The following is a 12,809-nucleotide window of genomic DNA, read 5'->3' on the forward strand; positions in this document are numbered from 1 at the left end:
TGTTCACTCTCCACTGCAGATGCTCTCACATCACTACGTCCTCCTGTTCACTCTCCACTGCAGATGTTCACTGTTAATTTAGGAAGACTTGCCTGGATTATTTTATCATGCCTAAGATAAAGTTAAAGGATAATGAACCAAAAGTAATAAATTTCTAATGTAATTTAAGGGGACTAGTTATATATGTAATATGTAATTTTTATTTTGATATTGTATATAATCAGAAAGTAAGAAGAGTCAAAGACATATTTTGTTTCACGACCCAGTAATATCGAAGCACTGGAGAAATTTATAAGTGGCTACAAAATACAAGTATTAATGATGGCAAAATATTTATACTTAAAAGAGTGTTTTAAAGATAATAAATTAGAATTTGATGTTTATTCTATTTATGACACTTTCTATGAAATATAAAACATATATCAAATATTAAGATTCAATTAATTAAAACATCTTTAGGTCTCAGCTATAAAATTGTTTACAAGAATCTACCTATCTATACACACATGTACTTGAAAGAACACATTTTGATTGTGTGTGTGTAATATTGGAAAAATTGCTGTCATTAGACTAGTAAAAGATGCTGAAGGAAAACTCCAGGTAAGAATATTTGTTTTAATGGTCACTATTCTTTTTTCAGATAACCTAACCAGATTGATGGTGATTACTGTATAGTAATGCAGATGAAAAAAAGAAAAAGAAAAAAGGAAAAATCTCAGGAGTTCCAAAGCTTATATAATTAATTTTTAAAAGAAAGAAACATATTATATTATAGCAATCCACAACTTTATCAGTGATCCACGTTTATCATCACAGTGAAACCTTCACATAATAAAGCCAAAAATATGTCCTACAAACATGGGACTGCCAGACAGAGTTGGTACACCTGTTCTTTGTCACATAACCTTTGTTGGACTGCCCTGTTTTCCATCCCACACTGCAGAGTTGTGGGAGGCAGCTGCCCCAGCAGAGCCTATGTCCCTCAGCCCCACCTGCATCCTCCTCTGAGCCCAGTGTGAAGGGGCAGCCATGCTGCCTCTCCTCTGAGAGCTCTTTAAGAAGCTGAAATGTCTCCTTTGCTCTCACTCCACAGCCACTCACTGACCGCAGACAACACACCACCTTAGAAATGGCAGAGCCAGACAGAAGGGGTCTGGGTCTCAGATTTGGCACTCAGTAGATAAGCCATACACTCAACAGCCAGAAATAATGCATGGCCTTGTGACTGTCAAGCCACTGAAAGCAGATCTGCTGCAGTGTATGTTAGTTTTAATCAGTGCCGAGCAGGAAGACAGTATCTGGAGAGGAAGCTAGAATATACATATATACATACATTTTATACTTTAAAATCAGTAAATTAGGAATATATTTCATGCTATGTGAAATATACCAATAATGAAATTTCAATGCTCTTTTTAAATAGTATTACAAAACAAGTTATAGAGGCCTGGACTTGATTTTTATTGTAACATATAATAAACATCTTAACATTTTCTATATCCTCCAAAAAACCCACCCAAATGATTCAAATCAATTTCAACTAATTGTATATTGATTCTAATATCATTTTTTTCTACTGAAATTAAATCAATCACAACAAAAATATAAAAGGAGCTGGAGCTGGCTCAGTGCTTAGGAGCACGTGCTGCTCTTGCAGAGGTCCTAGGTTTGGTTCCCAGAACCCACATGGTAGTGCACAACCACCAGGAACTCAAGTACAATGGGATATGACACTTTCTTATGACCTCCGAGGGTGTGTGGTGTACAGACACATGGAGGTAAAATATAGACACATACACACACACACACACACACACACACACACACACACACACACACACACACACACGCATACCCACACACACGCAATTTAAAGAAGAAAATAACCCATAAAAGCATTAAGAAGGTATGTGCTACAGGAGAAAGGGACTTGTAAAGTCACGGAGGTCAGGAAGCATGGGTTCTGAAGCTGCTTCAGGCTGCAACACACTTTCAATCGTCCTAAAAAATAATCCTGAGACTCGGCTAGCAAGGCACACAAAGGACCTCTGTGCTTCTCCCATGAGCCTCGAATCCTGGCTGTTTTGGATGATGCTGCCTTTGCAGCTGGGTCGCTGATAGGAGGGAACGATGCTGAGAAAATGGCATAGTTTACTCCAGGTCATAGGACCAGCTGGCACATGGCAGAACCAGCACCTAGATCCAACTAATGACTTCTGAGAATTTCCCCATTATGTTCAATCCATCTATTATCCAGGCTGGTTTCCATAGCAATATGTGAAGAGGCTCTGGGATGGATTAAGTGACCTCTAGAAAAGGGCTCTTCAGCTTTGCAAAATGAAATTAATTAAAGGATTAACTCAATGATCATAGATTATATATGTAAAGCTATTATGCCTTTCAAAAATCCTTTCCTATGAAATTCATGAGAAACGTTAAGTGAGCAACTGAGAAAATAAAGGCTTATGTGAGGCCTGGTCAGAGGTTGTGTGCTTCCTCAGCAGTAACAAGGCGCTGTCACACACCGTGTATGGCGTCAATGTGTGCTTGAGGCATGGATCACTACAAATCCCTCTGAAGCCCACTGTAGTCACAGCGCTGGGACTGGCACACTAGCTAATTTACAAGATCAGGTAATTCCCAAATGTGATAATGATGTGGATTTCCCCTAAGTGGCTTATACATGTTTATAGAAATTGAGTATTATCGGGGAAATTAGAGTCATCCAAATAGCACCAGCATCACCAGTAATCAGCACCACCAGCTCCCCTTACCAAGAGTCTCACTCCAATTCACCTGCAACATCTATTTATTCATTTGGGGCAAGCAATAAAGCCGAATAATAATTGAAACAATCTGGGGTTGAGTTTACTTTCTAAATGGACAGCAGTCTAAGTAAAGTTACAAGAATCCCAGGCGTTAAGATTTCATTGTTCATTATAAAGGAATACAATCCTTAGTTTAAAAAAAAAATTCTTGTATTAACAACTAGAGTACAAAATGTTATATATGCTACCGAAGATAACAGTGAAGATGAATGATCCTTCCTAGGGCTTTATACCACACCAGGATTTCTCAGCCTATGAAATGACCAAATAAGGCCAATGCATGTTTCTAGAACCCAAAGGCTCCCACTGCCAGGTGGCGGTTTTCTTGGAGATGAGTGCTGACACTCCTCATCGCAGTGCTGCTGTCATCCAGGGAGACCACTGCAGCCCCCTTTGCTATGAGATCACAAATTCCATGCAGACTTCAAGTTGGCATGGTGGTGCATGCCTGCCATCCCGGCAGTGGGAGGTTGAGGCAGGAGGGTTGTGAGTTCGAGGCCAGACTAGACTACACAGGGATTTCATCTCACAAAGCAAACCCACAAACAAGATGCTCTGGTCTGAGGCAGCAGGATATGATTTACATCAGACAAGCAATTGCTAGTCTGCAATGTCCCTTAATACTGTTCCCTATTTACTTTTCATTAAAAAAAAAAAAAATCTCACCCCCCCCCCCCATTATTTTGCTCTTTTCTTTCACAGTTGACAAAGTTGAGGCCTAGAGGGTTAAAGTGATCAGTCCAGTGCTACACAGAACCAGGGCTGGGCCCGTGATGTAGCGCGCCATTCACTCTTTTTTCTTATAGACTACACATCTGTACACAGCTCCATCTTTCATATCAACAGGGCTGTTGTAGGTTCTGGGGCCTTCCCACCCCAAGGGTCTCCCTGACCGCTTCTCCTGCAGAGTAGCGCCCAGAGGGAAAGACACTAGCTAAGTTAACTTTTGTAATATTCGGGAGACGAGACAATTAGCAGGAGTCGGGCCGATGGAAACTAAGTTAAGGCAGCCAAGTCTATTGGCACAAACCTGCAGTCCCAGCTATTTGGGAGGCTAAGGCAGGAAGATTATGAGTTCAAGACCAGTCTGGGCAACATAGAGAGACCCTGTGTCAAACAGAAAGGTAAAAGGAGCTGGAGGTGTCATTCTGTGTAGTGCTGGCCTGCTGTCATGAGAACCTAAGAAGGAAAGGAGAAAGTGAAGGGAAAAGTGACTTAGGGACAGTGCCATGCCCTAGTAAAACTCACCAAAAGCCCTGATTTTGGAGACTGTGCAGGGCAAGCTAAAAGGATTAGATGAGGTCATACTGGCCTGAAGGGACCTCTGTGTCCTGGTGATAAGAGGAAGAAACAATACAGTGGTCTCTTCTCTCTCTCTCTCTCCTCTCTCTCTCTCTCTCTCTCTCTCTCTCTCTCTCTCTCTCTCACACACACACACACACACACACACACACACACACACACACACACGGGAGGGCAGAGGGGCTCATGATAGGACCCGGTGAGAGTGTAGCAGCTGCCTTGTCAGAAACCAGCCCTGCCGACACTTTAGAGTCTACTGTTTACACTTTCAGGGCTTTCAGGCCTGTGAGAAACATTTCTGCTCTTTAAGCTTCTTGTCTGTGGCATTTCCTTACAGTAGCACTAGAAGACTAATACAGCAACCAAACCTAGCAGAGAAAGATTTGATGAAAAAAAAATTCAGTACTTGCTAAAAATATCTATAAACATAGAAAGTCATGTGCTCTCAGGGAATGGGCTTCTAACACCCCAATGGGGGCACTGGAAACCGTGCTTCAGGCAAAGCTGTACCTGTCTTTGGCTAAGTGGGCACAGAGCTCTGTGCTCAGTGTCTAGACCTAGACGTTTTATTCATTTCAGGGGGTTTGCCGTCCTGGGCAATCCAAGCCAGCTGGCTGGCCTTTCACTTAAATGACAATTTCTTCTCCAGAACTTCATATTCCGATACCTCTTTACACCCCTTTGTAGATATTTATAGTTGATCCCGACTTGTCTCGGGCCTGTGGTCAATGCAGCCATTCTGCTCCCAGCGCAGGGCTGTTGGCTGGCCAGAGAGCTGTATGGATGTAGGTTTTGGCTACCAGTTCCTATTTGCAGCTGCACAAATGTTATTTAAAACTTCCACTGGCAAGCTGTGGCAGTATGAAGCAGGCCCAGGAACCAGACGTCTGCTCGGTGCTCACCCGGTGCCAGGGGCGCTTTGAGGAGCTTCACAACTCAGAGCGCATCCAATTCTCCAACTCTCCATGTTCTCAGGTAGGAATCAGAATTACAGAGGGACTGAAATGACCTACCCTGTCACCCTCAAATGTGGTGGCATCAACATTAAAATCCACACCTACCAGATGCCCTCTTGTCCCTTCAATGGCTTCTCCAACTTGCCAGCAGTGTTCATTCACTTGGACTTTAGCCCCCACGCATGCCCTGCTCTGTGCCAGGCAATGCCTACCTCTAACCAGTTACCGCAGAGACAGTTCAGCCCTGACCTTCAGCTTTGGGTTAAGATGTGCTGCCAGACAGCTCAGCTCAGGTGGAAAACCTCCCTATCTGTGCAGGTTGATTGCAGGCCCCACCGCTTTGTGAGAAGGAGTGGTTTTGGAGAGCCATTTGAGAAGACGCACATTTTCTCCTTCAGGTCTCTGTGGGCTCTTCCTGTAAGCTTTCATTCTTATACACGGAGAAGTCCCGAGGAGCCTCAACACATTCTCCTTGAACCTGAAGTCAGGGGCATAAAACCCGTCCTGATCTCTCTTCAAATGAGCCACAGATTACGCTAGTCTGTCACTGGCAACTACCTGACTCACAGAAAAGGAAGCAAACAAATCAACTCGCGAGGTCTTGGGGTTGGGGGAGTTCTTGACAATGTCTGACGCGCGGCCGAAATAATTTGCCATGGATTTACCAAGCAGAAATGAGTAGTTTCATATTTCCAGCCAGAACCCACGCTCCCTGTCTTCTCCCCTCCACTAGCACCTTGACTTCTACTTGCATTACTGTCACTTCGGAGCATCTCTTTGTAAAAGACAGTTAGGATCTAAGACACCAGAACTCCTAATTATTCATGTTGTATTTTCTGTTCTTTTAAATTCTATAAAGGCCAGCAAGATTGCTCAGTGGGTAAAGGTGCATGTGGCCAGGAGTATAATTTGGTATTAAAAGCAAGCATCTGATATTAAGATTCCTATATTACTTATGCACGTACATTAGATATGCATATACCATATTTTAATGTGCCTTTTGGTTGGCATCCTCTCCCAGTGATCCCTGACTTCTGGAATCCACACTCCCAGGTCATTGCCTCTTACACGCACCAGGTTGATCCTTGTGACCTGTGACTTATGTGGTGGCAGAACATGCACTTCTGAGATTGGTTATAGAGGACATCCTGCAGCATCTGTCTGGGAGTCTCGCATCTCTCGATCTGCTGAGGATATCCTTATATCCCTAATGCCTGAGACATGGGGAGGAACTGGAGCATCCTGCCGGTAGCATCCTGAGTGTGTCTGGTACAAGCATTCTAGGGAGGCTGCTAAGCTATGCTTCACTTCTCAGCCCTTTTAACAGATAGTTTGACACCTCTGTGAGAGATCCATGAGAGATCCAGAGAGAAAGACAGGGATGGAGCTGAGGGGGAAGGAGGCGAGGGTGAGAGTCCCAGATACTACAGAAGGCCACTCTTATCCTGCTGGGAATCGGAAACTGGTTGAGAAAATAAATATACATTATTTTAAGCTTCAAAATTTGAAGACAATTTAAAATACAGAAGTGGAGAGTTAATGATCATTAATCACAGTGAATCCAAATATTCCAATATAAAGATAAACAAGTATAATGAAGTCAATTGGTAGCTGTGTCCAATTTCTGACAGATTCAGTTTAACAAGCAAACTCATAGTAATTTTGTCACATTATATAACATATACCAAAAGTATGCACAGTCCTAAAGTAGAATCATAACAAACAATGTCAACAAACATTTCATAGTATGTGACTTCACGAGGATGAAAAGAAGCTGGGTAGCGGGGCTGGGAGAGGGTTCACTGGATAAAGCTCAGATAAACGTGCCCGACAACAAGCCCCACAGTCTGCTCCATCTCTGGAGCCCATGGCTAAGAGCCAGATGCAGTGGCTCACACCTGTAATCCCAGTACTCCTACGGCGAGATGGGAGAATCTGCAAGTTTGCTAAGCGCAGCTGCAGAAATAAAGTCAGCTGCCTCAGAACAATCAGAAGGAGACGTGACTCCTGGGAAAGTTTTCCTTTAGTCTCCACACTTGCACTGTGTGCCCCACCCTATGTTACACGATAAACACTAAGCAAAAAAAAAACGTAGGTGGAAAAATGGCCATCCATCCAGATAACTATCTTACAGCATGCTTAAGGTGTTGGCCATTTCATTAATTAAGTTTAAGGATGCTAGAACTTTCTTATGAGAAAGTAGGAGTCTTTCCCAGAATGCAGTGCTATTTTCTATACAAATATGTGTGTGTAGATTTACATATTTATTTATGGCAAGTGAGTATGCCTGCATGCACATGTGCACATGTAAAGAAGCACATGTCTGTCAGTCTGTCAAATGCAGGCTCTGGTGATGTTTACATGGATGGGTGACAGGCTTCTCTTTGTCAGAATTTAAGTTGATGACACGGTTTTCAATGGAAGTGTTAGGGTCATGTTGGATGGACAGAAATCCTCTACAAGGACCGTAAGTGCCTGGGCATGCTCAAGGCAGTTCTCACAGTCATTCCCTTGCCTGAGGCTTACCTTCCTTCAGATGTAACAGTTTCATTTCGGGGACGGCAGTGACAGGTGCCAATTTCTGTCAGGAGATCATATGCATGCAGACCATCGTCTCCCCCAGAGTCTTGGGAGAATAATTTTAGTGGGAGAGTAATTTTAGTTGTTCTTTTTAAGTGAAGCTATTTCTTGCCTACAAAGTAGCTACCTCTAAATAAACCACTCCTCCCTCAAAAGATGAACATAGGTAGCCTGGCTAAAAATTTTGACTGGGGTGGAATAAGAATGAAAAGAAATCAATAACAGTATTTCTGAAAATGGTATTGGTAGGCTTGTGCATGCTTTGCTCATCTGGGAACATCACTGAGTGTGGCTAAGGACCATGCAGAAGCCCCCATCAAAATGTCAGAGAGTGGGGGGGGGCTAAAGAGGCTAAGCTTCGTTTAAATGGGTTTTTTTGGGGGGGGCAAGGACTTTACTAAGTGGAAATTAAAGCGTGCACATGTTAAGGAGCTATTCTGGGGAGATACTGGCAATACAATCCAGGGTTCTCCAGGTCCAAAGATCAGTCTCTGTTTCCCCAAACCAGAAGGCCTTCTGTTGTAGCTGGAGGTACCTGTACCAGAAGGATGTCCTCTGCTCACAAGAGCACCCCTGGAGACCCACATTTAAAGTCTATTGATGAGTATTCAAAGCAGTCTGCTTCTCTGGTCTTACAATCCTCATCAAACAAAAATCCCCCAGGAGAGAGGCGGCCTCCGTAGAGAGACAAAAGAATGGGGTGAAGAGACCGATGGGCAGATCCAGGTCCACTAGAGATGCAACTGAGTCTGCTATGGTGAGGAGTCTAATAACCCCTGCAAAATCCACTGCATATGCCTAACGATGGGGGCTCATAACAGGTTCATTCAACAGGTTCCCTAAAAGGAGCTGGGTCATAATACATGTGAAGAAATAACACATACAGAACAGGAAGAATAAATCCCATCTTGTTGCTTCAACAGGGCTGAGCTCCCAAAAAGAAAGACCTAAGTCATGGCGAGCATTCCGCTCTTCGGAGAGTCAGGGACTAGATTAGTATTAGATTTTCTTATTTTCACTCTTTGACCTTCTAATCTACAGAAGATAACTTCTTGTTCTTTGAAGCACCTGCTATTTTAAAATGGACAAAGTATAACAGTCCACATCTGTTTAAAATGTCCTTTTTGGCATGTGCCAGCAGACGACCTTAAAATCAGGAAGGCAGAGGGATGCAACCCGAGTGTGTGTGTGTGTATGTGTGTGTGTGTGTTTCTATCTGGGCTCTTCAGTTTGATTGGAGGTGACCTTGCTGAGTTTAGTTTAGCCTCTTTGACAGTCTCTGCTGCAGTGGTGTGAGAGTGATTCCCATCCCATGCCCTTTGGAAACGAGTCTGTTTTCTCTTTTTTTGCTTTCCTCCTCCACCATGAGTAAGGTCAATGAAAAGAACTGATGAATTTCCAGAAGAGACTTTGGGCTATGTTTTCTGAGTGTAGCCAGAGGCTGGGCAAATGTCCACTCTTTCGATTCCTTCCATAGGAACTGAGTTAGACCTTGGAGTGGCCAGAGCTTGCTGGCTTTCACTTTTGGTTCCTCTCCTTAGGCTCCACTGATTATAGTAGAAGTCCACCCTAAAAGCCAATCTACTTTCTGAGGGCCTGTGGCTCACCCAGCTGGAGAACAGGCAGTTGGACAAATGATTTCTCTGGCTGGTCATATTTGGGTCTGTTCCTTTCTACGATATAGGCAACTGTGTTCTCAGTAGCCTTTTCCCACAGAGCATTAATTAGGCCCTGCCATTTAGCTGTGAGGTAGGACATATGGACAGACTGCTCAGCTTAGGTAAAAGAACTCAAAAGGTTCAGACTTGGACATTTCCAAGGGCGTTTGAATGCAGAATCTCAGTTACTAATGAATGCCGGTTTTCCTTCTTTCAGTCATGACTTTCCTTGGGAGACCTTTCAGGAGGCATGGTTGAGGGTGAGATGCAGTTCGTTGTCAACACTACATCATGATGACACAATGCCATCAACATGAAACCTTGCCTATTAGCTTTCGCATTATTAAGGGGATTAAATGATGTAATGAATGGAAAAATACACTTAGTGTGCTCCTGGCCAGTGAGCATCAGCTGAGGCTGCATACAAATTAGAATATGGTGTTTCCCTTTTCTACCCTCTATAGAGCATAGGGTAGAAACTCTCCCAGAAACCAGACATGATCAATGCAGTGTATCAAGGAGCAGGTTTGTTTCCAGAACGGGAATGTTTCTGGAAGTGAGCAGTTGGCTGTTGAGTGTGATCTACACATGGGATTCCAAGACTTCTCTCAACTTCATGCTATAAACTGCATCTCTGCTTTATCACCCACCAAACAGAACAGAAAAAAAAAAAAGCCATGAAAACTGCCAGGAATCTCTTGGATTCTTCCTTAAATTTTTACAAATAGGAAGCTTTGAATTCGTGATCTTTGTAAGGCCGACTTTGTACTTTCTTGACATGATATCTTTCCGTAATGAAAACTAATGGTAAGTAGTTATTGGCCATTTCCTGGATTCAGGGTACATGGTGGGTACTTAACATCAGCATATCTACAATGGTCACAGTACTCTTCTTGTGTGAAGAGACAACAGAGGGAACAAAGGGAAGTACAGGAACCTATGTAGAGGTACAGGGTTTTGGAAAGCAAATTTTGCATATCTCTTGGAAAGTATGGACACATTTGAAAGGGACAGCAAGAGTATTTCTTTGGCAGCATTTGCCAAAAGGATGGGCAACTAGGGATCCCAGGGGGAGGTGGATCTCTCCAAACAACTCCCAGTTGTGACAGGAGAAGACTTAATCAGAACATAGTAGAGACGTGACAGCCCACGGTACACAGGGAAATACTGCCTAGCCCAGCACAAGAGTCTCCTGCTCAGGCTTTCAAGGTCTCTATGAGTGAAAATCTAGCACAGAGGTCTTCAATCTGTGGGTTGAGACCTCTTTGGGGTTGAATGTCAGATATCCTGCATATCAGGTATTTACATTCTGGCCATAACACTAGCAAAATTATAGTTATGAGGTAGCAACATAAATAACTTTATGGTTGGAGGTCATCACAACACGAGTCACTGTATTAAAGGGTCATAGCATCAGGAAGGTTGAGAACAGTGCTCCAGTGCAACAGAAAAGGTTGTTGGCTCAGAAGGCTTGGCTTCTGATAGAGTTAAGGGAAGTACAGGAACCTATGTAGAGGTACAGGGTTTTGGAAAGCAAATTTTGCATATCTCTTGGAAAGTATGGACACATTTGAAAGGGACAGCAAGAGTATTTCTTTGGCAGCATTTGCCAAAAGGATGGGCAACTAGGGATCCCAGGGGGACTTCCTGGCAGCAACTCAATCCTCTGATTTCCTTCCTCTACAAACCATGGAAAATGCTAGGATGGTACACATATCCTAAAGGTTGCTGTTAGCACACTAGGGTCAGGGCTGGTCATAGTGTCCTGTTTATATCTTGGTTATTTACTGTTTGACATTTCTTATGGCCACATAAGTTCCAGGATAGCAGGCATGCAGTCTACACATTTCCCTGTCCAGGAATGCTTCAGAGAAACAGAAATAACCAAACTTTGTTTATAGAACGAATGACCTGTATATTCTGTACAGCATTTAAAGGTAATGGCTGCTGTTAGTTCTGTTTTAGAATGTGACAAATGGATTTTTTAATTAGATACTAATTTTTCAAGACTGGCAATGATATCATCCTGCCAGTGAATTCCGGCAACATTCAAGTTCAGCTTGCGACTGATTCTGTCCCAGTTTTTTGGGCTATTTCCCTAGAAGTTGTTCCTAGGGTTTCACAGCCCCTCCAGTGACATCTGATATCGGCATCTAAATCACATGCAGTGGAGACGGCGAGGCTTCACTGCTTGTTTCTAATTTTTGTAACCTCTAAGAGGGTTTCTTGGTTTTGCTGATTATTCTGCAACTTCCAGGTTCTCTCCAGATGTGAGCAAAATTGCTTACTTGGTTGCGATGCTTGTACTTACTTGATGAAGTACTTGATTCCATCTGCTGTGTAAGCTTCCTCCCACCCGTAAGGTAAGCCTAGAGTGAAAGGAAACCAAAAATACATTTAATAAGATGATGAAGATAACTTTATTTTTCTGGACACAAACCTCCCTTATGTTGACAATTACTGGAGTGCATTTCTCGCACAAAATTATTTTCTCGAAAGGGGGAATTAAGACAATTCAGATGAGCTCTGGTACTCAGCATCTTTACAACGCAATAAATAGAGCCTCGAACAGTTAACAATCTGCTTTGGTTGCAATAACTGGATTATGACTTATCATTTACATGTGGTGAGGGTTTTTGTCAGCAGGATTCGTGCAGAACTTGGTGTTTGCAGTGGCTGGGTTTTGCCTGGAGGCAGAAGGATGGACAAGATGGCCTCTGCTTGTCTATTCTGGCTCAAAGTTTCTTTAATTGGCTCCCTTTGCATTCTTTCCCTCAGCTCCGCAGGGAATTGGGCATGAGTGCCAGATCAGCAGGGGTTGGAGAGGAGTTTTTGGACAAGACAAGATTCCTTATTAAGTTTGAAAGTTTAGCAAAGTGATTTACAATGGATGGTGGCATTTTACTTTGTTAATTAAGAATTTTGTGCACTAAACAGAAAAGGCCAAACAATTTGCTAAACTTAGCTTCCATTTCTGTAATGGGATTGAGAACAGTTAGCTAAAAAGGGATAAGGAATGAAGTAAGGAGGCAGCATAGGGGCATATTCTGTACAGGAGTTCTGTTCTCATCAGAACAGGACAAAGCACCCCTCTCTCTCCTGACCCGACCTCCCCCTCTCGTCTCAAGTGAGTCTCACTAGATGGCATAGGTTGGACATGGACTAACTGTGTAGACTAGGCTGGCCTTAAACTTAAGCTCCTCTTGCCTCAGTCTCCTGACTGAACTGTCTAATTAAAAGGGAGACATATAAATAGCCCACTTCATATAATAGTTCTTCTGGTACTCACAAGAGTATGTGACTGTGATATACTATTTTCCAACAGTAATGATTTTATCGCTTCACAAGAACGATTTGGAAATCACCATAACAGAATATAAATACTTTGAAATAATCATTATTGTTACAGATAAGGAAATACTTGCTATAAACCATAGCATACTCATAACTATATACATACATACACTCATAACTACATACATACA

At 42.8% G+C, this 12,809-nt stretch overlaps 1 protein-coding gene across 4 annotated transcripts in view; it reads right to left on the reverse strand.

Moving 5' to 3' along the window:
- The window catches only part of Stxbp4 (syntaxin binding protein 4), a 149,715-nt gene that overhangs the window by 8,026 nt on the left and 128,880 nt on the right, over window positions 1-12,809 (reverse strand). For all 4 annotated transcript variants that reach the window (XM_029546535.1, XM_029546537.1, XM_029546534.1 and 1 more), the window contains one exon: window positions 11,636-11,693. In XM_029546535.1, the coding sequence (XP_029402395.1) occupies window positions 11,636-11,693 (58 nt within the window). The remainder of the gene's footprint in view (window positions 1-11,635; window positions 11,694-12,809) is intronic.

The sequence above is a fragment of the Mus pahari genome, chromosome 14 (genome assembly GCF_900095145.1).
Source record: "Mus pahari chromosome 14, PAHARI_EIJ_v1.1, whole genome shotgun sequence".
In the NCBI taxonomy this organism is placed as follows: Eukaryota; Metazoa; Chordata; class Mammalia; order Rodentia; family Muridae; genus Mus; species Mus pahari.